Below are 27982 nucleotides of genomic sequence, written 5' to 3' on the forward strand. Positions count from 1 at the left end.
TCAGCCTTTTCATGAAGTCATCTTCGAGAGATAGCTATCTACTCGGTGGCCCATTTACAATCAGTCCCACATCAGAGCCACGAGGTTTTAACGCAGAGCTGTTCTGTGAACGCTCCCTGAATTTTAAACGAGCCACAAAGTCAGCTGAAGCTACTTCAAGCAATTGAAGCTTTTCAAAGATACTACCACTGATTGCTTTGTAACCCAGACAAGTCAGTTTCTCAGCACTTCAGCTTTTCAATTGTTAAAATGAGGTTTTAAATATTCTTACTTCACATCACTTGACGAAATGGTGGGGATTATGGAGACGATTTTAGTAAAGTGGTTTTAACTTGTTGAAAATTGGTACATTTACACTGATTATTCATACTAAGGTCAAGCAATGTCTCTGCACTCAGACCACTGCCAAGGTGTTTAAATAGAAAAGGACAAGTGACTATATTTCTTCTGTTGCAAATTAGCTCAGGCTACCCATTTTAATGTCAACTGGTTACTTGCGCAACAGCATTGCCACATTTTTGTAGGCATCGGGGTGCACGAGATGTTTGTTACAGAATTAATCTCAAATTGATGAATTACGTTAAACATACCATTAGATTTCTGACCCCAAATCACACCACTTCGTGAAGTTCCTAATCTGCGAATATAATTATCACCTCAATTATCCGAAGCACCCTAGCTAGTAAAACAAAACGTGATTGTAAGCAAGTAACACCGTCAAGCATTGTTCACTTAAATTCTTGACTGAAATATTCTCTCTGAACTGACAGATCAGGTTACCTTATGGGTTACCTATGGTTAAATTCATACACAAAATAATATAGATATCTGAACAGTTTTCCCCCACTTTGTAAGGGGACACTCAAAACAATGACATACAGACAAATAAAACTGATTTAAACATAAAACAAAGAGCTGATATAAAGTTACTTAAGATGTATATTATATGGGTGTAATTAAACTTTACATGGTGCTATCCAGTATGACAGTTGCCAACCAGATGTTGCAATAGGGCACCTGGAATATAGTCAGTCTGAATGAGGTATGCTGCAAGCGTCAATAACATACCAGATTTCAAAGACTTAGTATAAAAAATGTAAAATGTCTCATAACTAATTATATTGATATTGATTCTATATTAAAATAATATTTTGCATATATAGAATTAAATAAAATATATTATTACATCATTTTCATTGGTTTATTTTTAGTTTTCAATGTTGCTACTAGAGAATTTTAAATTACATATGTGATTTGCATTATATTTATACTGGACAATGCTGATATAGCTGTCAAAAACAGGTGAGAGGAATCCACTGAGTAAATAATCTTTTTTCTAAATAGAGGAAACAAAAGTTCTCAACCTAGATACAGAATTTAAAAATTGATACATGTACATGATTCGTGACAAATACTAAAGACAACAGGAAACAGTTTCTGCTGATAATTACATTGTATCATGAAATATAATGAATGTCAAATCATGTTCACCCTGATTTCAGGAAAGAACATCTACATTGGGAAATTATGTCAGATAAACAAAATGTGTGTAGAAAGTATAATAACCATGTTATCATAAGCATATGTAACCACAAGCTGGAATATCAACTTGTAGAACAATCTACACAGTGACTACTACACATTATAAAACTAGTATCTGTATTCTATGGCTTTTAGGCATTATTGTTATTAGAGACTAATGTGCCTTTCAAATTTCATCAATCATATTTATTTAGAAGAAAGACATCAAAAATTATTTAATTATTTTAATTTTGCTTTTTATATATCATTCTCAAACATCATTTTGCTAACACTGAAAAGCTAATTACTATACCCGGGTCATAGAAAATTATGCACTGAAGTTTCTTAGATTAAAATATGGATCTACATTCTGGATTAAAGAAAGAGCATTTTGACCCGTTAAAAAATTATTAAACCAGTTATAAAATTATAATACACTCCTGCAATTATTCTGCTAATCATATAATTCATTTCCAAGGAATGTTCAAAGTTCCCCCTAACAATCCTTCCCCTGCCACCTTCATCCCCTTTTTATTGTCAGACAGTCTTACTCCTGAGAGTTCTTTTGAACATGCTGTTAATGATGGTATATGGAGGTGGAATTTAAAATTAAATCAACATAGGATCCACTACCACCAATAGGTGAAGATCCAATGACAAGATGAGTTCATCAAATTTCAACACCTAAATGTTTTCTTTCCATCTAAATTCATGTCTCAAAAGTAAATCATTGTATATCAAAAAAAAAAAAACCCTAATCTAATGACCCAAATGCTTCACTTCCTTTAACTACATTCTATAATCCCCCCATCTTTCTATTTCTACTCTCCCTCATGCACTTGTTCTCCAAGCTCTTATTCTCATAATCTAAGACAGCTCGTTTATACAATTGGATAGCTATCAAGATTCTTTCAAAATCTGAAATACTCATTTACCTCTCCTAACTTCCTGTTACATAAGACTTGCTACCTAGGAAAGCTTCATCCACCTCTCTGAGTAATATAAAATGTTAGGTAATGGCATACTTATGTTAAAACGTTTCTTAAATAGTACTTGCATTCTTCTTCATTACAACATTATCAATTGCCAAAGAATCATAGAGTAAGACCAATGTCCAGGTTGAAGGCTTTTATTTATATGCCATGATTTATAATTATAATGTTAGAGAAATATAGTGTATTATTTATGAGTGAACTGTTGGACGAAGAACACTGCCAGGGTTCAAGTCCTGGCTCCACCATTTGTTACTTGTGTGACCTAAGCACATTACTTCTTTGCCTTGATTATTTTTATCTGTAAAACAGTATTAATACACTACCTATCTCTTACTGTGAAAATTAAATAAGGAATAACATGAAAAATGCTGAGAGAATACCTGGCATATTAAAAATATTCAATAAATCATATGCTCAAAACTCCAATATCAAAAAAGAAAGAAAAATGATAATTAAATTCCAAGGTAATTCTGATCTCCAAAACTATTCAAAATTTTTGTGGCTCAGAAGTAGACTGGAAGACAGAAGGAGAGTCATAAAATCTCACTTTTCAAAGCAGGACAATAAAACATCTACAATGTCTGCAAATTTTAGATTAAAGGTCATAGATGCAAATGAAATCTGAATTTATACACTTCATTTCAAAGTGTTCAAATTAAAATTTCCCTAATTTTCTAATAGAGAAAGGCCACCATTGTTGCATTCTCAATTAAAATTTAAAACAGGGTATGATATAAAGCATAAAGTCCTGCTTTACTCAGATTGGCATTATTTCTTCTATTTATTCTGAGGTGCAAAACTCATTTTCTCAGTGAATAAAGTTTAATGAAGCAATGGAGCGAGCATATGTCTCTATGAGAAAACATAATGTTTTCTACTGAGATTTCTCCAGAACTCATGTAGAAATTGATTATCTTTCAGAGTAACTTTAGGGTTGCCTGGGTGGCTCAGTCAGTTAAGCATCCAACTCTGGACTTTGGCTCAGGTCATGATCTTGCAGTTTGTGAGTTCGAGCCCCCCCCCCCCCCACATTGGGCTCTATGCTGACAGTACAGAGCCTTCTTGGGATTCTCTCTCTCTCTCTCTCTCTCTCTCTCTCTCTCTCTCTCTCTCCTTCTCTCTCTGCCCCTCCCTCACTTGTGCTCTCTCTCTTTCAAAAATAAATAAATAAACTTAAAAAAAGAGTAACTTCAAATGGTGTTAGGATGCTTTAGCACAGTCATGCTTGAGATACCACTTGAAGAATGAAACCAATTATTTGGTGAGAGCTGAAGTGTGGGATAGTATCTTCACCTCTCTCTCCATCCCCCCTTATCAGTCCACAAAAAGGAGAAAATACTAGTTGGGCCAAATTCCACGTCACCAATTGGACCATGTATGCAAATGAATGGATGGGGGTGGGGGAGAGGGGAAAATGGGTGATGGGCAATGAGGAGGGCACTTGTCAGGATGAGCACGGGGTGTTGTATGGAAGCCAATTCGATAATAAATTATATTTAAGAAAAAAAGGAATGACCTAGGGCAAAATGAGATGTGAGCATTTCTGGGTCCCTTGGCTTAACATCATTTAAAACCACATCAGTATTGGGGCACCTGGGTGGCTGGGTCAGTTAAGCATCTGATTTTGGCTCAGAACATGATCTGAGTTTGTGGGTTCGAGCCCCATGTCAGGTTCTGTGCTGACAGCTCAGAGCCTGGAGCCTGCTTCAAATTCTGTGTCTCCCTCTCTCCCTGCCCCTCCCTCACTCTCACGCTCTGTCTCTCAAAAATGAATAAATGTTAAAAAAATAGTTTTTAAAAACACCTCAGTATCAATCCTACTTAAAACAGTAGAAACAGTGGAAAAATAAAGAAGAAAGAGAAAAAAGTAGTGTGTAACTTCTCTGTTAGTATTTAACATGTACTGTGATATGCAGAGGAAAACCATGATTTTGGAGCTCTGAACATTGGCAATCACCAGACATAATTCTAGAGTTTTGTTTTGTTTTTTTGTTTGTGAGGTATGTGCCTTTTTTAGGGGGTTAAGGGTACTCAAGTGTTCCCATGGATGACAGGGCATGAAAAGTTATAGGAATCTTCAGGGAAGTTATGAGGCACAGACATTTAAGAATCACTACTATGCAGCTATATAAGACATCTGTAAGTTTTCCAATGAAAAATCAAGTCCCAGTTGAAAATCTGCAATATTACTAAAAATGAGGAAGACCTCTATTTTCTTCTCCAAATTGGAAAATCACACTAATGCTTAAAATCCCATGTAAGCACCTCAGTAACATTTGGCAACATCACACAATCTGCAAACTGAAGATTAAAATTAAAACATATGGTCATATTGATATATTTTTAAAGAAAACAAATTTCAAGAGCAAGAATAAAAGAAGAGATTGTCTTACCTCCCATCTCGATCCCAGTCATACACCTCTACTTTGATTGTTCTGTCCATGAGGAAAACATACACATAAAGTTACTTAGTAAGATTAAAATAACATGACTGAGCATTAAAAAATAAGTTGCAGATTTTCTTAGATGAAATAATGTAAGTTTCATAAAATAGTTTGAAGTTGATTTTGTTGATTTTATTACTATATTTTGATTTATATCTTAAAATGGGTTTTTCAAATCTTATTGATTCTTCAAAGGCATAGGGAAAGTATATGGGAGCAGCATGCGGAATTTGACATAGCTCCTCAATGAGAAGGCCTGCAACTACTTTCCTACTCTTGAAAACCATTGTGTTAGAGCAGGATTTCTCGATTTTAGCATGAATCACAATCACATGGAAAGCTTCTCACACCTTGAATTGTTGGACTTCATGCCCAGAGTTCCCAGTTCAGTGGGCTTGAGTTGGGGCCTAAGAATTTGAATTTCTACCAAGTTAAACCAGGTAATGCTGATGCTGCTCATCAAGAACCACACTGCAAGAACCACTTTATTACAAAATGAGTTCAGTTAGATAAAGTTATGATCTTGTTAAATGAATACAAATGACATTCAACTTCAATTTTCAAGGAAATTTAACGACATGCTGCTAATCAATAGTTCCTTCTACACTAGTTAATAGAATAAATTTGCATTTTTCTAATACTCAAGTAACAAGATAAATAAAATAGCAAAGATATTGGGTTTTTACTTTCTATTTATTTGCTTTTCCTTTGGGGGTAAGGGCTTTAATTATAAACCTCATAATCAACTTCTATTTGAAAAAGAAAAAAAACTTTAATGTCAAGAAATCTTAAGGTATATTGTGGGAGGATCTTCAGGGTTACCTCACCCAGTTACTTATAAAGCACCAGAATCTCCCTGTCCTCCATCTATATAACTTTTATGATTCAACATCCATGAGAACAGTGATGCCAAATAGCATTTTCCATAGGAGACTCTTAAATATGGAGAACTGAAGTGGCTGTGGGAGGGGGGATGGGCTAAATGGGTAAGGGGCATCAAGGAATCTACTCCTGAAATCACTGCTGCACCAAATGCTAACTAACTTGGATGTAAGTTAAATAATAATAATAATAACAACAGCATTTTCAAGAACGCCTCAGAGTTGATAATATACGTAGTCATAGTCTTCTACATTTACTGATTCCACTCCAGAAAGACAATGCCAAATTAAAGCATTGAGGCAATGAAAATTCTACAGTGACTTTTGAATAGTATGTCAAAACAAACTAAAATTTAATGTATTTTTAGCATTTTGCATATTTCTGGCCTTGGAAAATCAATCAGTTTAACCAAACTTTAGTCAAATTATCCCTCTTCCCCAAATTATCATGAATAAAAAAAAAAGCTATTCAAAAATTCTGAATAAATCGTCTGTTGGTAAATACACATTTACATAGGTAAAGAAGCACCCTAATTTTTTTTAAATTTGGCTTAGATTATCAGATACAAAATCTATAGTAAATATTCAAAACTCTCAGAAAAGTCGTCATTTATTTTACCTGTCATAATCACCATTACATAACGCTCTGACTGAGATCTTGAATGCTTGCCATACAGGATTTAGAGTGTTTTTGACAACTTCTGTTTTATGACAAATTGTAAAACTGTAAAAAAAAAGTTTTCAGTTATTTTTATAATTCAGTTATTATATACGGCTTAAGTAGTAATTCTTTTTCTTTCTTGTGTAGAACAAATGTTGTCAGTCTCTCTGTGGCTGGTATATCATTTAGCAAAAAGAGATTTGTTTTAAAACTTTAACGATAAGCTCACTACAACACAAAGCAATGAGATTCTGCAATAAGTTTGTGAAAGACGATCTTTTGCACATTCAATAAATTCTAAAGTTGCTTTGTAAATAATCTCTATAAAAATTGTGATGACAAATCAAACAGTGAAAAATATCTATGTATGCCCAACAAGATTAGCTTGTTATAGTGCTGAGAACAAAAACCTGGTTGGGTGGGTTGAAGACAGAAAAGAGAAACAGAAACAGAGTGTGGAAACAATATGTTTGGAGAGTTTAATTGTAAAGAGAAATTGGGGGCAGCTTCAGGGGATAGATTAGTCCCTAGAAAGTTTGTGGTTTTCGTTACTTTAAATTTTTCTCTCCAAGATGGAAGAAAAAACAGCAAGGTTGTATACTGAAGGAGAAGTCCCAGTAGATAGGGAAACAATTTATGATGCATAAGAGAGAGGGGAGAAAGGCTACAGCAATGTCCTTAAATAGATGAAAGTGGATGGGATCCTGGGCATCAATGCAGAAGTTGGCCTTGGGACCTCAGATAGTCATTCTCTAGGAATATTCAAGAAGGCAGAGTGTACCGGAGATGCTGTGATGGGATCATGAGAAAGTTCTCCAACTGCCTCCATTTTCTTATGAAATAGGAAGCATGATCATCAGCAAAGAAGAAAGTGAGCAGATGTGCTCAAGTGTCTGGGAGAGAGGGAAAGTTGGTGGATTAAGTTAAAAAGTAGGATTCTTGAAGAGGCCTAAGGGCCCCACTTAAGGTAAACATCATGAATTTATAGTGAGACAACCCAGCTTATAGTTCTTTATCTAAACCATGAGCTCTATATATCTAAAGAGTACACAATAAGAGGTCAAATCTATGTAGCCTTAAAGGTGGTTTTCTGATTCAAATTCCAATGTTGTTTCCACCGAACCATTCAATCTCCATATATCAATTAGGTCCTGGAAATGTTTTTGCCTAACATAAATGTATGCAAAGTTCATGAGCTATGAAATTATCCTGGCCAGAATGGTACCCAAACCCAATCCTTAGGAAGACCTTAGTAATGAAGTGTTTCAAACACAGGGACCCCAGTAACAGTCATGAACATGAGAATATGACATAATCACCGTAGTGGACATACTGCACATAACCCCCACAAGAAAATACTCTCATTTCAAAAAAGGCTCTGAGTTGATTTTCCTCCTCTCAGTCAAGAAAAGTCTATTTCTAGTAAGAGATCAAATAGAAACATAATCTAAAAGGATCAAGTATTCATTACAAGATTTATGGCATTAGTGCTATCCCCTTTCTGGTAGTACCCTCACCCATCTAAACAAACTCCTGCCACTAAATTCACAAGCTCAAGAGAACAGATCTGTGGTTATATGTTCTCAGAGTTGACTCACCCAAAAGCACTTTAGGAGCAAAAGCCATTAAAAGAAAGATGGAAGACAGACTGAGAAGATTCAAAAAAGGGTCATTGAGATACCTAAGATGGAAGAAAGGCAAAGGACATAAGGAAGGAATAGGCAGGAAAAACACAGAAGGAATCAAATGAGAAAAGACAGTACACAAAAATGGTTAAGAAAAATTCATGGGGAGAGAGGCACCTGGGTGGCTCAGTCGGTTAAGCCTCTGACTTCAGCTCAGGTCATGATCTCACAGTTCGTGAGTTCGAGCCCGTGTCGGGCTCTGTGCTGACAGCTCAGAGCCTGGAGCCTGCTTCAGATTCTGTGTCTCCCTTTTTCTCTACCCCTCCCCAGATCACACTATGTCTCTCTCTCCCCAAAATATGTAATTTTGCCCCCAAAATTACATATACAGTTGACCCTTGAATAATTCAGAGGTTAGAGGCATTAACCAACCACACAGTCAAAAATCTGCATGTAACTTTTGACTCCTCCAAAATTGAACTACTAATAATAGTCTACTGTTGATCAGAAGCCTTACCGATAATATAAACAATAAACACATATTTTGTATGTGTATTATATACTGTATTCTTGCAATAAAGTAAGCTAGAGAAAAGAAAACATTACTTGAAAAAATCATAAGGAAGAGAAAATGCATTTACAGTACTGTACTGTATCAAAAAAAAAAAAATCTGGGGCACCTGGGTGGCTCAATCGGTTGAGCATCTGACTTTGGCTCAGGTCATGACCTCATGATTCGTGATCTTGAGCCCCACATGGAGCTCACTGCTGTCAGTGCAGAGCCTGCTTCTGATCCTCTGTCCCCTCTCTCTGCCCCTCCCCCACTTACTCTCACAACTCACTCTCTCTCTCAAAAAAAAAAATAAAAACATTGAAAAAACAGTCCACGTTTAAGTGGACCTATGGAATTTAAACCCATTTTGTACAAAAGTCAACTGTCCTGTTTAGAAACAGGAATCCACCTCCCTTCATAACACATTATTAAAAATCTACAAAGGGACTTTCTCTTCTTGTATCATATTCTTATATATATCAAGTCTTTGGTATAGTGGTAGAGACAGATAGATATCTAGATAGATGATATCTAGATACATGGATGGATAGGTAGATAGAGCTAGAGCAACCGCCTGACTACCTTCAAACTAACATGCCCAACAATTTATTAATTTTTTGGTCTTTTTGTTTATGGTTAAATCAGAATTTCTGTTATGTTCATAGTATAACCAGCCATAATAATTAAATATGTTGATAACCTTTGCTCTTAAGAAAGTGACTTACTTAATTGATCTATATTTATTGCTACATAAATACATATATCTATATTTATAGATTCTCTCTGTCTCTCTGTCTCTCTCTCTCTCTCTCTCTCTCTCTCTCTCTCTATATATATATATATATATACACACCAAATAGGATTATATATACCTTTTACTAAAAAAGCAGCTATTCCAAGGGGACATTGTTATCTAATTATGAATACAGTTTAAGTTACTAAATAAATGTGACAGCAAGAAAATAAGAATTTATAATCATAGGTTGTTAAGGATCTTTATTAATGCTTCTATTAAAACTAACTCTTACCCTATCTTATAAAATGAGGCTCAAACACAGTAAGCAACAGACAATTTTTGAAATAGCTTCATATTCAAATAAATGTTAAAAATAAAGCTAAAATCTTTGCAGTTAAAAATAGAGACTTACACATAAAAAGTTAGGAGTAAAAACATTTTTACTCATTCAAAAGTCATCAAAACAAAGCATAAATATACATAATGCACTAGCATATATGCTTTAAAATATATATTTGAATATAGACAGTGACCTAGTTTGCTGTGTGTAATAAAATGGAAAGTTTTCTGAAATGAGATTCACCAAATTTTAGCAACAGTTTTTAAATGACTTGAGACTTTTTTGATTAATTGTACTCTTTTCTTAATATTTACATTTTATGTAATGAATAAATTACTACCATTTTTACACACATAATTAATTTTCATAATATAACTTGTGTGAGGGACTGAGATTCTCTAATTATACAATTAATATTTATAAATAAAGAAAACTAGTAACAAAAATAGAAAGTTCAGAAAATAAGTAGTTCAGACAGGAGGAGAGATAACACTCATTTATCGTGTGACTAAAAAATCTTGAACCATTCTTTAGTCTTTTTCTACCCTTGAAATGACTGGCAAATACCTATTTTCTTCATTGTCCCATATTTTTCACATGGATAAAATTACATCGGCATTTTTACCACCAAGATAGAAGTGAAGTACAAAAAAACGTGATAATATGACACCCTAACAGCATCGCCAACAGTTGCTCAGTTGTATCCACAAAAATCTCACGATGAGCAAAGCATCATATGTATTGCTCAGTAGCAATATTTTAAGTAGCAAATATTCTATTTTTATGTCACATTTTATATACTTGTTTTAGAACATTAACATGGGTAATTTCATTTGTAAGTGTAGCAGTAGTCACAGGTTTTTATCTTTCAGTTCCCTTCATTTTTAATCCGTGCAATAATATTTTCCCTTTAGCTAATACTTTGCATGCAGTTCAGGAAAACAAAAAAAGGAACACTATACAATAAGATTAATAATAACAATAACAGCTAACATTTATGTTTTATGTATTAAGCAAGCTTCCATTGTTTTGTGTAGTAACTCACTCAGTACTGTCAACAACCCTGTGAAGTAGCTGTGATTCTTAGCCCATTTTACAGATAAGGAAACTGAGTTGCATATGGGTTAAAAACCTTGCCTATGGTCTCATAGCTATTAAGTAGCAAAGCCATGATTTAAAGTTGGGCAATAGAACCTTAGTCCATAATTTTACCACTAAACTTTCCCACAGATACTGACAGAACAATATGAATCACAACAGAAAAAATAAGATATATTTAATGATAGAATCATACATATTAAATCATATCTTGCAACCCATGGATAAATTTTCAAGCCATATAGAAACCAATCTAATCATGACTGCCAAAAGAATTCAAACTACAAAAATGTAATGACAAATGTTATTGCATGTTAAGTAAATATTATTGGGGAAAAAAATCCCAAACCTGCAGTGTACAAAGCAACCCATAAAATCCAAATCCTTCTCAAAAAAGATGGTTTTTCAATTTTATAACCCAAAACCTTAGTTTTAGCATTTTAGATTTCCACAAAAATATAACTCTTTCATACTATTAAGGCAATATTATAAGTGTAGGGAAAGTACAGGGGAAATGTTTCTTTGAAGCTGAAAAATCATTTTAAACATCACACAAAACATATAAAATGCTTGTAAAATTACACATTGTTATTGAGATGCAAAAATCAAATCAATTTTTAAAATACCAAAATATGTTACTGTTTATCAATTTACTGAGCTTCTCTGAGAAAAACTAATCATTCAAATATCATTCTTACTATAGAGTCAAAAAGCATAAAAGATAAATCTACCTGCCATCTTCATTACTTCGATAAAATACAAGAAAAGGGTCTGACTTTCCAAAAAAGTCCTTCTTGTCCAATTTGTTCGCACAAAATTGCATCAGAACAGCATCCTACAAACAAAATTAATAAAATATCTCAAAACCTGGGTTATAAATAACTAGAAACTGCAGATCACAAGTAAGACTTGACAAGAAAACAAATTTACCATTTTAATGCAAATGGCCAAGTGTGCAAGAATCCCGGACAACATAAATTACTTTTCAAAGGGTTGTGAGACTAAAAAACTGACTCTGCAAGTTTCTGTTCTAGTCAGAGAACTAATACTTTTTTATAACTTCTAACATTTCTCCCTGGAAAAGTGATATTAAGTATGACTCTAGATATTCAATAGTATAATACAAGATCTCCGTTCACACCTTCAGTTATTCAAGTACACGTTTTTAGAACATAACTTTTTTAATTTCTCAGGAAATAAATACTTATCATCTACTGCATATCTGCCATGGATTAGGTGTTAAGATATTTTAGATCACTAAATGAGGTACAAGACAGATCCAGACTGACCACATAGTTGTCTATCTAGGGGGAAAAAGGGTTCCTTTTTAATTATACGTAAGTGTATTACAATGTCTTAATAATAATTCCTATTATATTGGGCTTCAAGAAAGGTAAAGCACTTTCATGTTTATCTATAGTTTAATTACACACTTGTATGTTAATTATTAAGCCAAACCAGTAATTGTTATCAATGTATATATTTAAGCACTCATAAGCTACATGGTTTAGCTTAAAAGTAAACAAGCTGGGGGCGCCTGGGTGGCTCAGTCGGTTAAGCGCCCGACTTCAGCTCAGGTCATGATCTCTAGGTCCGTGAGTTCGAGCCCCGCGTCGGGCTCTGTGCTGACCACTCAGAGCCTGGAGCCTGTTTCAGATTCTGTGTCTCCCTCTCTCTCTGCCCCTCCCCTGTTCATGCTCTGTCTCTCTGTCTCAGAAATAAATAAACGTTAAAAAAAAAAAAGTAAAAAAAAAAAGTAAACAAGCTGGAGTATCATACATTAAGGAAGTTAAACATTGTTCAATTATGTAGAAGTACCTTTGAAAGGTAGAAATAAATAATTTAAAAATAAAAATCAGTATTCTGATTTGTTTTTTTAACTGAAAAGAGATGCTGACAATTTTGAAAAGACATAGAATGTCAAAGTAATTCAGATTCAACCAAGAGGTTGCAGTTTTAAATACTATTTGGTATTAACTATGACTACAAAGGCACACTCTTATTCACCACTTTTTTATTTTGCAGAGTCCAGCAATTATTTATTAAAATCTACGTAGGGGTGTCTAGGTGGCTCAGTCAGTCAAGCTTCCAACTCTTGATTTCGCCTCTGGTCATGTTCTCAAGGTTGTGAGATCTGGCACTAAGTTGGGCTCCATGCTGGATGTGGAGCTGGCTTAGGATTCTCTCTCTCCCACTCCTTGTGCCCTTCCCCTGCTCACTCTCCCTCAAAAAAATAAAAAAGAAATAAACATCCACCTAAAATTCCCATTACTTCAGCATTTAAAGGAACACTATACAAGAGATGATGCTATGTCTCTTTTTCATTCATTCATTCATTCATTCATTCATTCACTTACCTAGCAAACACTTCTCAAGTACTCAGACTAGAATCCGGGAATAGAGAGATGAATAAGACATATTTCTGCCCTTTTAGAAGTTTATAGCTCTAGATTTCTGGTCTTCAAAGCATTGGTATGGTGTCATTTTACTTTGGAATTTAGCACCGATGCAGTAACTTCTGCCAGAGGAACACTCGTAACAGAGGAACACTCATAGCAGAGGTCACTGCTGAACAGGCATAATAACCAATATGTATTTTAAAGAAAATTAAAAGAACAAAGGCAAGAATATGGGCACTACTAACACCTCAAACCTCTCAGCCATGATCACTTTTCAAATCTGAGGTTGAAAGAGCAAAAAACTCTTTACTATTCTTTAAGGAAGCAGTGAGAAAATCATCCTGATGATTTCTAGTTTTCTAGGAACAAGGGACAGGATATTGTTCTTGCTACAGGGAAAAAAAAATATGCGCGCGCGCACACACACACACACACACACACACACACACACACACATTCTTTCAAAGTGCCTGGACCAAAACATAAACCACCAAAAAAAAAAACATTCTGATATACTCAAAATGCATAATAGATTAGTGAAATGTACATACTTCAAAATGCGAATAAATCTTCACAGAGATTAAATATTAATGAAACAACTTTTCATCACTGGTAAATGTAATACCAAGTTGTAGTTTTTCAAATTATATTCCTTAAGATTTGCAAAAAAAATAATTGATTAAAAAACATTGGGGCGCCTGGGTGGCTCAGTTGGTTAACCATCCAACTTCTGCTCAGGTCATGATCTCCCAGTTCGTGAATTCAAGACCCGCATTGGGTTCTCAGCTGTCAGCACAAAGCCGGCTTCAGATCCTCTGTCCCCCAATCCCTCTGCCCCTCTCCCATTTGCATGCACATGTACACTCTCTTCTCAAAAATAAATAAACATTTAAAAAAGAAACCTTAAAAAATAAAATAAAAAATAAAGATTGTTTTCAATGTACTAAATTGTATAAACTTGGGGGAAATATGTTTTGCAATTACCCAAGTTAGTAATTTAGCAGGGATTCCATCTGCATCTACCACAAAAGAAAACTAATTTCTGGGAGGAAAAGACAAGCATTTACTTATTTTTAGAAATATGTAAGCATCGTTGCAAAGTTGTGTTTTTTAAATCTCTTGTGCTTTATGCCACCTGAGAGAATTTTAAGGTTTGTCTTCAATGCTTCACACCAGTAAAATAAGCTTCCTGTGGAAGAAATCCACTCAGATATGCCACAGGCACTTTTAACTCATTCAAATCTAACTTGCTCCTCCTGCAATCTTCCCAGCTCAATTAGTGGTTAGTCATCCAGTCAGAGCAATCAAGGAAGCTGCCCTTGACTCCTTCCTTTTCCTGACCCGTTATCCAAACCATCAAGTCACACCATTCCACCTCTAAAAGATTTCTCAAATCTTCAGTCTGGCTACACTGGCCTCCCCTTAGTCTGAGCCAATCTCCTCTTGCCTGGGACATGCACAGTGGCATTTATTCCTTTCTCCCCCTCCTACTCTTGCAACTTTCCAACCCATGTTCCATTCAGTAGACGCCATGGTGTTCCCCAAACATAAAAGAAATAATATTGTTCATAGTTTAAAATGCTTCAAGGCTTTCTCTTGTATTGAGGATAAACACAGAAATGTAACGTGGTCTACAAAGCCCAACCCTAAATGGGCTCTGAGCAGCCTTCTTCTCCACCTTCATCCCCCAAAGTTTTGTCTCCATCGTCTCCCACTCCTAGCCCTTTGCCAACACACACCTGACACACTTCCTTCCCTCCTCACAATTTTATGCAAGTTGTGCATTTCAGTGGAATTCTTTCATTTAACTGGCAAACCATTCCTTAGGGTTAAGCTTAAATGTCATTTTCTCAAAGAAGCCTGCAGTGATCCCCTCTCCAATATAAATGAGATTCTCCATCGTACTCTCTCACATTGGATCACTTGTATACATCATGACATATTTACCTGCATGGTCATCTGACTAATGTCTGTCTTTCCCACAAACTACTTGTTCATTAAAGGCAAGGACAGGGGTTGTTTGTTGTTTTTTCTCACCATTGTGCTCTAAGCATCCATTCCAGGGACTAGCATATTGTATGTTTTGTAAATATTGTGGAATCAATCAATCAATTAACCAGAAGGAAAAACATTATTTCTGGATAATTTCAAGCTACTTTTAAAGCACTGAGTGAACAACTCTATCAAATTATGCAAATTGATGCAAAATTGCATTATTTCTGGAGCACCTGGGTGGCTCAGTCAGTTGAGCATCTAATTCTTGATTTCGGCTCAGGTCATGATCTCGCAGTTTGTGAAATCGAACCCCTCATCGGGCTCTGCACTGACAGTGAGGAGTCTGCTTGGGATTCTCTCTCTCCGTCTCTTTCTGACCCTCTCCAGCTCTCTCTTTCTCTCTCTCAAAATATATTAAAAAATGATTATAATTTTAAAAATTGCATTAATTCTTATGCTGGCATTTGATAGATATATTACAAAAGTTGCATTTTGAAATAATGTAATACTAGGTTGAGATAATTAAAATTATCACACTAAGGGGCGTTTGGATGGCTCAGTTGGGTAAGCATATAACTCTTAATTTCGGCTCAGGTTATGTTCTCATGGTCCATGAAATCGAGCCCTGCATTGGGCTCTGAGCTGATAGTGCGGAGCCTGCTTGGGATTCTGTCTCCCTCTCTCTCTGCTCCTCCCCCACTTGCACTGTCTCTCTCTCCCTCAAAATAAATAAATAAATTAAAAAAAATCACAGTAAAAATAAAAATTTGTACAAATTTATAATTTACACATCGTTCAAATTCTGCCCCTTTTTTATTCTACCAAGTAACTATCTGGGGAAGATATCAAGACATCTAGCATTTTACAAATGCAGAAATTAAAGCTCCAAGAACATAAACTCACCCAGCTGAATATTGAAAGAGGCAAGACTGAAATCTAGGTGCCCTGATTCCAAAGTTATGCCCAAGTAAGTAACTAACAATGTGTTTTAAAGAAAAAAAAACATCAATTTGTAGGATGTCAAATGCGAAATAGTTATTTCATTCAAATTTCTGTGATAATGCCTGATATTTTCAAGGTACCCTTAAATGTACGTTTAACAGGCACTGACTCTTCTGAAGTAACTATGAACATTGTTTTGAATATATTTGGTTCTTCTACTATATGAGCATAGTAATATTATTTCAAGGTTTATACACGTCAATGATGCTGATTATCAATAAGGCTGTAGGTAAGACTGAGAACACACCATACGTAAGTCAAGTCAAATCTAGATTCTAAGCAATGTTTTTAAAATATTAGATCTATAATTGTTAAGTATAATAAATATGTGTTTACTTATTGGAAGATAATTCCAGATATTCTAAAGGCTTTAGTAGCAGAAAGAGTGGTAAATGCCTCTAGATGACTAAGTAACAGATTCTACTTCATTTGCATGTAAGCTTTCCTGTTCCTTTCTGCTCTTCCAAGGAAAACAATAGAATTTAAAGTGGAAGGTATTTAAGATGCAACCTGGCCGTACTCAATCTATGCCCTTGGTATATTGGTTCTATTTTGAAATAGTACTAATAATCATGTGTTCACTGGCATAACACAAAATCACCTTAACATCAAGATTTTGGCAAAATAGCATGTCAGTGTCAACACAAAGAACATGTATCATATTGACCTTGAACTTCACCTTCTCTTTCTTCCCTCACTGTATAAAATACATACATACACGTATATAAATTTAGAGACAAGAAGTATAAATGATCATGATATAATTTTAAGAAATCATTGTGTCATTTTAACAAAGAATAAGATGGTAAGTAATATTTCTGCAATTAAAGTGTTATACTTTTTGTGGTGCATTTTTAGTATACATAAAATGTTTTCACGTATGTTATACTTTCAGATTTAATGTCACGATAGTCAATTATGAGAGCTGGGAGAATTTTTTAAAATATTCTAGTGACTTGGTTCACATCTGGCTTCCCCCCCCCCCACTTGCAAATATGGAAAATAAATCAGAAGAGTCAAGTGATTTCATAAGATAAAACACAAATTCATAACAAATCCAGAACTCAACTTAGTTTGGTCTTTAACAGCATTGTACTGGGCATTTAGGCTCTGGGCATTTTAGACATGAAAAACAGATCTAAGCAGTCAGATACCACAAAAAGAGTGAAGGAAGAAGAGGAGGGTCTCAATTTAAATGCATTTTAACTACTTAAATTCTAATATTTCTTGTTTAATCAGCTCCACAACACTATTACTAAACTTCCCTTTTGTTATCTCACTGGCCACTCCCTACCCCACCAAAATTTCAGTTTCCATCATTTGCTGGCAGGATTCTGACCATATTGTCTTAGAAATATATTATGCATATAAAGCCATAGTAATTATCTTTAAAGACAACCTCTAGAGATTAAAGTTACATAATCAGATAATAATTACACACTCAGATAATAAATAGTAGTTCTCTATATGAAAACTGCAGCCAGTGTCTAAGCATTAAGTTTTTAGTATTCTTTGGGAACTTCTGTTCCTAAAATTATGAAGCAAAAGTTGAAAATAAAAAACCCCCGAGGTTTAATCCAGGACAATCTTCTTTTTTCCCCTCCCCAAAACAACAATTCCCAGGGATCCTCTGGGCCACATTAAACAGTCAATATTGACTTCAGATTCAGAGAGCTATCATTAGTTCCAGTGTGGAGTGTCAAAGACGTCACCTCATTTCTTGATGACAGTAAAATCACTGAACATGAGTCAATGGCTATATCAGCAAATCACAACTAAAAATAGCAGTTTTCTAAAAATACTGACTGTGCAGTCTATATCATCACATTCCTAGTTGGAATAGTAGCTGGTTCTTTTTTCAAACGTGAGCTTCCCAAGCTAACGAAAGATGGGAGCTTATATAAATTCTAAATTAATTCAATTAGAACTATAGACAAGCAAGTATGTTACGCAAAAGGACTAAAGTCAAACGAAAGAAACACTCCTTGAAAATCACACAGAAGCCTTCAAAATTTTTACAACGACTGAACTGATTGGTACAACTGATAATTTCTAATAGTAATGCCCCTCCCCCATTAATGACACTGACAATGACATTTTAATAATTTCTATTTCTTAAAAAGACTGTTACAATAACTGATACCCTTTTTGGACTATAAATGTAGTCTCTCTGGTTAAAGTGCTAAGTATCTAAAATGATGTCTTACACACCACAGAATTATATAACATAGTCTAAATTATAAAATTACTCAAGAATTAATCATTTAAGTATAGTTTCAAAAGTATTTTTCAGAAGTATAGGAAATACTTTTTAAACCAAAGAAATATTTACTTACCCTGCAACAGTTTAATTCCTCTGCTGTAAGTATAATTGTACCACATTTCTTCCCTGGAATTCCTCTAAAACAACAAAAATATATTTATATAGATTAATAATTTGTGTTAATTTTATATCATAAACTAATATTATGTTGTATTTTTATGGAACCAAGTAAAGAGCATCCTACTAAGAGATGAGCTCTTTCCTAACAAAATGTAGTCCTAGTTTCAACCCTGAGTTTATCCTATAGATACACATTTCCTAATGAAGCTAAACATATCAGGGGCGCCTGGGTGGCGCAGTCGGTTAAGCGTCTGACTTCAGCCAGGTCACGATCTCGCGGTCCGTGAGTTCGAGCCCCGCGTCAGGCTCTGGGCTGATGGCTCAGAGCCTGGAGCCTGTTTCCGATTCTGTGTCTCCCTCTCTCTCTGCCCCTCGCCCATTCATGCTCTGTATCTCTCTGTCCCAAAAAAATAAATAAACGTTGAAAAAAAAAATTAAAAAAAAAAAACATATCAGACATCTGCCCAAGAATCATCAACAGTTTCATATTGTCTACCATACGTAATATATAACATAATATCTATAATGTAATAAAACTTTCTCCCATGGGTTCTAAAATTTCTATTATGTGATTAAAACCTATTCCTCACCTTGGTTTTCAATATTTCTTTCCCCTTTCATCAACATGGTTATTTCTTGGTGTTCATTTCCTCTTTATGGCCATGCCCTGATACATGCCCTGATACACCTCCCATGCTAACTGCTTCCTATTTCACCTCAAACCTTCCATATCCCTAGAAGAAGTTCCATTTGTCCCCGGAAACTTCATCCCGTCGACCTCACACAAAGTTCGGCCATTTCCACAATCCCATGGCACTTGAAGTAACACAAGTTTAGCATTTAATTATTCCTAACTTGTTACCATCACATATTTTTCCCTGTCTTTTCTCACGTAGATTATAACATCCATAAGAGTAAAGTTCATGACATAGACCTCTTGTGAAGCAATAGAGTTAAATGTCTACACATAGCAGGTGCTCCATATACACTGAAAATATGTAATACATAAGCAAAATTAAGCAAAGTCAAACTCGCACACATTTTTTTTGTACATGTATCTGGTATATTTACGCTCACATAGATTCCAGCTGACACAAAAAAGTGCACTAGGAAAATGCAAGGTGTGTGTATGGTTCCCTGCGTTACATGAGGGAATACAGAGACAAGTCCATAAGAATCCCCCAAAGAGTAATCCTAATGCTCTCATAGTATACTTCATGGTTCTTTTGTCCCATCACAAATCATAGTTCAGACTCTTCTGTTATTCCTGGGACCTACATGTTGTGGAAATGCAGCCCAACAAGGGTGTCTGTCCTCAAGAATATAATTCATATCTGATAATCTATATCAGCATGGATGCAACAAATACATAATCCCCTGTTCTCCATGTGTAAAGGGACTTGGCTCTTAGCCTAACTGGGAAGAAGGCAAAAAAATAAAAATAAAAAGGCTGAGTTGTAAATTTAACAGAGTAAATTATACATATTCTAAAACTCCTCTATCCTTTATACTGTAATATTTTCTTCTGGAGAGTACCACTTGGTTTTGAACTAAAAATGCCATCTCATAGCTTGTGCAGTAAACCGCCTATCACAACATTTTGTTTTCTTTATATCTTTCCTCCCCATTAGGTTAACTACATGTCAGAATCTTCCATTTTCTCCAAGTCTTTATGACTAAAAGATCAATTAATTTATTCTTGCACATCTTTCCTTGGAATATTACATACATCTTTTTTAGCATCCTTCCAGCAACCTTAATCGGTTAATTTTTGTAATCTAGCTGTACCTTTTTTCCTCCTATCTGTCAATTTCCAGATTTACATTTTACATGTTATGACAAACTAAACACCCTGACTGAATGTGTACCTGAAAAGACTGTAAAATGCTGAATAAAATTTGCCAAAAAGTCTTTATAAATGCTCTAGTAACCTGGCAAGAACAGTAAGGACCAATCAGAACCTGAAGAAGAAAAACCAGAAAGACAAGCAGAGATGACCCTGTAAAGCTTGATCTTGGGCTTCTTTTTCATGACATCTTAGGACATAAAAATAAGAGACCAAAAAAAGCAGGGGAGGGAAAGACTCACAAGGTGGAGAATTCAATAAATGACTAATACCAACATAGAGCTTGGATCACAATTACTACACTGCCTGATTGTAGCATGAATTAGATACAAACATTCACTTGGGAGAGACCTAAAAAGTAAATCCCTGCCTTAAAACCTGATGATTAATAAAAGAGAAAAAAAAAGTCTCCTAATCATTCATACCTCAAACAGTCTTGCTGGTTTTTCACTACCTGGTAGTTATAAAAAACTCTAACCAAGAATTCTGTTTGGTTGAAGTGATCATAGGTAACTGGTAAATGGAAAACATCTCTGCAGAGTTTGCCTTCTAACTACATCTCGAAAGATTCTCGTATTAAAAATTTTTAAATACATATGAGTTCATGTATATAAGTATTAATACATTAAGTATTAAGATATTCAAGTATCACAAAAAAACTAAAGGAAAACTGTACCATGTATTAGGGTCTCTAGAAACAACAGGCTACAGCATCAAATACAGACTTAGAATACTGGAAATATTATGAATAATTTACAAAATGTAAGTGTGTATAATATACCTAAAATTTAAAGAAAGATATGGAAATATGAGTAACTAGCAAAGGATAATAAAAATAGTTGAGAATATTTGGATAAAAAATAAGGAACTTCTGGAAATAATAGAAAAAGAAAACTCAGTGAACAGATTTAACCACAGATTAGACACAGCAGAAGAATTAGTGAACCGAAAGATAGATGTAAAATTATTATCCACAATGCAGTACAGAGAGGCAGACTGTACTGGAAACTATTATAAAGAGGTTTACAGACATGGAGAACCAGATAAAAGTTTTAATATACATATCATCAGAGGTTCAGAAGGAGAAGAAGGAATAGAGAAGATGTAATATTTGACGAGAGAATGGCTGGGAAACTCCAAGAAGTGATGTAAAAAATCAATTTCCAGACTCAAAAGGCTGAATGAATCCCAAGCAGCATAAATAAAAGTAAATTTATACCTATATACATGAGAGGACCATAGCAAAAGAGCAGAGATGAAGGGCACATGTTCAAAAGAGCCAGAGAGAAAAGACAGATTGCCTACAGGGACGGGAACACTGAAGGTGAGAGACAAGTGAAAATGTCTTCAGTGTTTGAAAAAAGTAACTATCCCCCTAGGAATGTATACAGTGCACATCCCTTTTAAGAACAAGCATGACCCACAAATAATTTTAAACAAGTAAGCACTGAGGATTTATAGCCAAAGATCCTTGCTTGAGGCCTTTCTAAAGGACTTCAAACTACAGGAGAATGATCACAGATGGGAAGTCTGCAATGAGAGAAGAAACAATAAAGGAAGTGGTAAAATACAAATAAATCTTAATAAATATTGAATATAAGACAAGAATCAAATGTTAAAAACTACATAACAATACAAATGATAGGATTAATTAGGAGAGTGAGAATTTAAGTTAAATCTTCTGATGTTCTTTGTTCAAGAAGAAAGGACAAGATGCTTCAAAGTGAATAGAATTTGATAAATTAAGCATGTATATTTATTTTTTTTAATGTTTTTATTTATTTTTGAGACAGAGAGAGACAGAGCATGAGCAGGGGAGGGGCAGAGAGAGGGGGAGACACAGAATCCGAAGCGGGCTCCGGCTCTGAGCTGTCAGCACAGAGCCCAACGCGGGGCTCGAACTCACGGAGTGTGAGATCATGACCTGAGCCAAAGTCGGACGCTCAACCGACTGAGCCACCCAGGCACCCCTAAGCATATATGTTTTAAAACTTCTGCAAAACTACAGTCTTTAAAGGACTTTATAACCTAAAGTTTAGAATAGGAAAATTGTAAACTAGTGTTTTAAAAATACAACTGACTCAAAAGAAACTAAAGAAACGAAGGGTAGAGCAGATAGAAAGCAGTAAGAAAGTAATGGAAATAAATCCAGGGCAATAGTCACTAAGGCATTTGATAATGAAATAAATGGTCCAGACTAAAATCATATTGTCACTTTGTATAAAAAACATAAAACTCAGGGGCACCTGGGTGTCTCAGTCAGTTAAGTGACCGACTTCGGTTCAGGTCATGATCTCACTGCTCATGAGTTCCAGCCCCGCATTGGGTGCTATGCTGACAGCTTAGAGCCTGGAGCCTGCTTCAGATTCTTTGTCTCCCTCTCTCTCTGCCCCTCCCCTGCGTGTGCTCTGTCTCTCTCAAAAATAAACAAACATTACAATTTTTAATTTTATTTTTTATTTTTTAAAATTTACATGCAAATTAGTTAGCATATAGTGTAACAATGATTTCAGGAGTAGATTCCTTAATGCCCCTTACCCATTTAGCCCATCCCTCACTCCCACAGTAACCCTTAGTTTGTTCTCCATATTTATGAGTCTCTTCTGTCTTGTCCCCCTCCCTGTTTTTATATTATTTTTGTTTCCCTTCCCTTATGTTCACCTGTTTTGTCTCTTAAAGTCCTCATATGAGTGAAGTCATATGATTTTTGTCTTTCTCTGACTAATTTCACTAGGCATAATACCCTCCAGTTCCATCCACATAGTTGCAAATGGCAAGATTTCATTCTTTTTGATTGCCGAGTAATACTCCATTATATACATATACCACATTTTCTTTGTCCATTCATCTATCTATGAACATTTGGGCTCTTTCAATACTTTGGCTATAGTTGATAGTGCTGCTGTAAACATGGGGGGTGCATGTGTCCCTCTGAAACAGCAAACCTGTACATCGAGGATAAATGCCTAGTAGTGCACAAACATTAAATTTTTTTTTAAAAAACTTAAAAAACATAAAATTCATCTATAAGCTATTCACTACAGATATCAAAATTTAAGAATTTAGAAAGTTCAAAAGAACAGAATGTAAAGATATGCTTAGGCGAAAAAAAACCAAACCCAATGAAAATCAGTGGACCTACATTAATACTAAACATATAGATCTTAAATTTTAAAATATTGATACAAATAGTTCTTATGTAATTAACAAAAGTTTCAATTAATCAGAAAGATATAAAAATCTCAATACTTTATGCATCTAACAGTATAGCTCCAAAACATATGAAAAACTCATCATACTATAAAAGAGTATGTGTACCTTACAGTGACCATTTTTTTTAATCTGGCAAACATGACTTTGGCCAGTGATTACAGTTAACATCACCAGCAATAAGTCATGTTGATATCATGTACTGCTGATATGATCTAATGAGGGTACCTCACCTTTGTGAACTTCCCCTCCAAACCTACAACGAGAAAAACGTTAGACAATCCCAAATTGAGGGGCATTCTATAAAATATCTGCTAATACTCCTCAAAACTGTCAAGGGCATCAAAACATGGAAAGAGTAAGAAATTGTCACAAAACAGAAGATACTGGGAGACAGGATAACTAAATGCAATGTGGTATCCTAACCTGAACTGTAAAACAGAAAAAGGACATTAGCTGAAAAAGGACATTAATGGAAGAAACAAGTGTGAAATTCAAATAAAGTCTGGAGTTAGTTAACTGTCATGTATCAATGTTGGTTTACTAGTTATGACAAATGTCCATTGGTAATTAAGATGTTAATGTTAGGAGAAACTGGGTGAAGAATGTATAAGAACTCCTTGTACTGTCTTTGTAACTTTTCTATAAATCTACAGCTATTTTAAAATAAAAAGATTATTAAAAACAATGTGACGAAAGAAAAGACAGGTTGAGGAACTATTCCAGGTTGGAAGAGACTAAAATCAGGACAACTAAATACAATGTATGATTCTTGACTAAATTTTAGACTGGGGAAAAATCGCTTTAATGGGTATTACTGGGATAATTGTTGAAATTTTAATATGGAGTATGGATTACATATCATTGTATCACTGTGAAATTTCCTGATTTTGATCATCAACTCCCTATTAAGAAATACACACTCAAGAATTTTAAGAAAGGGGGCACAGTGTCTCCAACAATGCCTCCAACTTACTACTAGAACTAGAATATACAAGAGGGGGATAAGAAGAAAGAAGGTGGGGGAGAAAATGATAAAAACACTTCGGACAAAGTTAATGTCTGTTATTCTGGGTAAAGGGCATCCAGAAGTTTCTGGTACTATTCTAGTCAATTTTCTGTATAACTGAAATTTTATCAAAATAGAAAGTTATTCAAAAAAGTCTATTTTGAAAAGTTTCCCATACTACTATTCTTCTATTATATTTTACAAAACATACTAATAATAGTAATAATAATAGAACTCATCCCCAAGACAGCTGAAGAAACATGTCAAGAGAATTATTAAAGATGAAATAATCCTTTCCAAAATTGACACATGACACATAAATGGTCTCTTGAGAGACTGGGTGGTTTGTTTTTGTTTAGTTTGATTTTGCTTTTTGTTGACTGTTGCCATCGGGGTTCTGTTTGTGTGTTTGTTTGTTTTAGTTTTCTAACTGTAACATTTTTCCATATCTCTTACTACTTCTCCATTACCTCTAGCAGGTATGCCTTAGTTCATACCTTTACTCTTTTGCTTGGATTACTGTAGTTTTAATGTACCTAACTGGTCTCAGGCTGGTTCTCCTTTAATATATCCTCTCCATGGATGTCAGATTGATTTGATCATGAATTCTAACCATGAAGCCTTCCATCTTCCAGTGGCTCTACATAGATCCTACAATAATTCCAAACTGATTAATTAGGACATAATATCCTTCATAAAATACATTCACTGTAAAATATCTAATTTCATCTTTTCTGCCATTTTTGAACAGAGCCATGCTTTTTGTTCCTTGAATCCATAAGAGATGTCTCCTTCCCCCCTGCTTCACCCAGAATACTCATCCTACCAACCACTCAAGGCCCCTTTTTCATTTCGGTGATTTCCACTCATTCTCAAAATTTTGCTTTAATTTATGAAACATTTACTAAAATTGACCACACACTATGTCATAGAATATTTACTAAACTATATCACATTTATTGACCAAAAAAATTTGAGTTAGAAATTAATGACAAATGCAATTTTTAAGACATTTCTGAAAACTCATTATTAAAAGAAGGAATAGCAGACAAGAAAGAATACTTAGAATTGCACAATAAAAATAAGACCTGTGAGATTCTACTAGTTTAGTATTTTGCATGCAAAAAAATAAACAAAATACTATTAAACAAAAATGCAGCAGTGTATTAATAAAAGATAATACAATACCAACACATAATAGTAAGAAAGTTTAACACTCCACTTTTCAATAATAGATAGGACAACTGGACCAATGTTTAGTAAAGAAATAGAGGACATGGACAATATCACAGACCAACTGGACCTAATAGACATAAAGATCACACTCCAACACAACAGAACATACTTCTTCTCAAGTTCACATGGAATATTCTCCAGAAGAGACTATATATTAGGTACAGAACAAGTCTTAACAAATTCAAGCAGCTTGAAATTATACAAAGTATGCTTTCCAATGACAAAGGAATGAAGTTAGAAATCAATAGTGGAAGGAAAATTGGAAACTACACAAATATGTAGAAATAAAACAACACATTCTTAAACACCAATGGTTCAGAGAGAAAGTTACAAAGGAAATCAGAAAATACCTTGGGGGCACCTGGGTGGCTCAGTTGGTTAAGCATCCAACTTGGCTCAGATCACATGATCTCACAATTTGTGGGTTTGAGGTCTGCATCAGGCTCTATGCTGACAGACAGCTCAGAGCCTGGAGCCTGCTTCAGATTCTGTGTCTCCCCCTCTGTGTGCCCCTCCCCACTCACACTCTGTCTCTCAAAAATAAATAAACATTAAAGAAAAAAAATTTTTAAAGAGAAAATATCTTGAAACAATGAAAATAAAAATACAACAAACTAAAATAAAATATATGGGATGCAATGAAAGAAGTGCCAAGAGGGAAGTTTATAACTGTAAATGCATATATTAAAAAAAAAAAAGACTACAAATCAGGGCTGCATGCATGTCTCAGTTGGTTAAGCATCCAACTCTTGATTTCAGCTCACATCATCTCATGGTTGTGATTCTGAACCCTGCATCAGTCTCCATGCTGTGCATGGAGCCTGCTTGAGATTCTCTCTCTCCCTCTGTCCCTCCCCTGCTCTTGCTCTCTCTCAAAAAAATTTTTTTAATAAAATAAATTTTTACAAAGACTACAAATGAACAACTGAGCTTTATACCTCAAAGAACTAGAAAAACAAAACAAAGTAATCTCAAAACTAGCAGAAGTAAGGAAATATAAAGATTAGATCAGATTTAAAAATGGATGATAGAAAAACAACACACACATACACAAATAAAACTAAAAGTTGTGTTTTTGTAAAGTTCAACAAAATTGACAAACCTTTAGATGGACTAAGAAAAAGAGAGACAGTACTAAAATTTAAAAAAATGGAAGAGGGAACATTACAACCAATGCCACAGATATAAAAAGGATTATGAGAGAATATCATGAACAATTACAGACCAGCATATTGGATAACATAGAAGAAATGGATAAATTCCAAGAAGCACAGAATCTAACAATTGTATCATGAAGAAATAGGAAATATGAACAGATAAGTAACTAGTAGGGGGATTGAATCAGTAATCAAACACCTATTAACAAAGAAAAGTCCAGGATAAAATGGCTTCACTAGAGAATTTTCCCAAACACTTAAAGAATTGACATCAATTTTCCCAAAATTCTTCCAATAAACTGAAGAGTAGGGAGTATTTCCAAATTCATTCTAACAGGCCAGTATTACCCTGATACCAAAGCCAGACAAAGACATTATAAGAAAAAGACTAGAATCCCCCACAAATATTGATGCAAAACTCCAAAAGAAAATGCTAGAAAACTGATTTCAACAGCACATTAAAAGGATTATACATAATGGCCAAGTGGAATTTGTCCCTGGAATCCAAGGATGGCTCAACATATCCAAGTCAGTTTAATATATACTATTAACAGAATGAAGGACAAAATCCATATGATCATCAATCCCAACTGATGCAAAAAAGCATTTGACAAGATTCAACACCATTTCATGATAAAAACACTTAGCAAACTAGGGATGGAATGACACATCTCGACATAGTAACAGCCATATTTGAAAAATCCACAGGTAATCTCATACTCAATGGAGAAAGACTGAAAGCTTTTCCTCTAAAGTCATGAAGAAAGCAAGATGTCCACCCTTGCCACTTCTATTCAACATCATAATGGAAGTGCTATCCAGAGCAATTAGGTATGAAAAAGAAATAAAGACATCCAAATTGAAAAGGAAGAAGTGAAGGTTATGTCATGT

General features: G+C 34.7%; 1 protein-coding gene and 1 long non-coding RNA gene across 2 annotated transcripts in view; one reads left to right on the forward strand and one right to left on the reverse strand.

Moving 5' to 3' along the window:
- The window catches only part of LOC125170103 (uncharacterized), a 420734-nt gene that overhangs the window by 296885 nt on the left and 95867 nt on the right, over window positions 1-27982 (forward strand). The gene's annotated exons all lie outside the window — the stretch shown is intronic.
- CPNE8 (copine 8) overlaps window positions 1-27982 on the reverse strand; it is a 232516-nt gene that overhangs the window by 103331 nt on the left and 101203 nt on the right. Inside the window, exons 7-10 of the mRNA XM_047866283.1 lie at window positions 18587-18650; window positions 11586-11689; window positions 6461-6565; window positions 4910-4951 (exon numbers count right to left, since the gene is read on the reverse strand). Coding sequence (XP_047722239.1) covers window positions 4910-4951; window positions 6461-6565; window positions 11586-11689; window positions 18587-18650 — 315 coding nt within the window. The remainder of the gene's footprint in view (window positions 1-4909; window positions 4952-6460; window positions 6566-11585; window positions 11690-18586; window positions 18651-27982) is intronic.

Source organism: Prionailurus viverrinus, chromosome B4, assembly GCF_022837055.1.
Source record: "Prionailurus viverrinus isolate Anna chromosome B4, UM_Priviv_1.0, whole genome shotgun sequence".
Taxonomy (NCBI): Eukaryota; Metazoa; Chordata; class Mammalia; order Carnivora; family Felidae; genus Prionailurus; species Prionailurus viverrinus.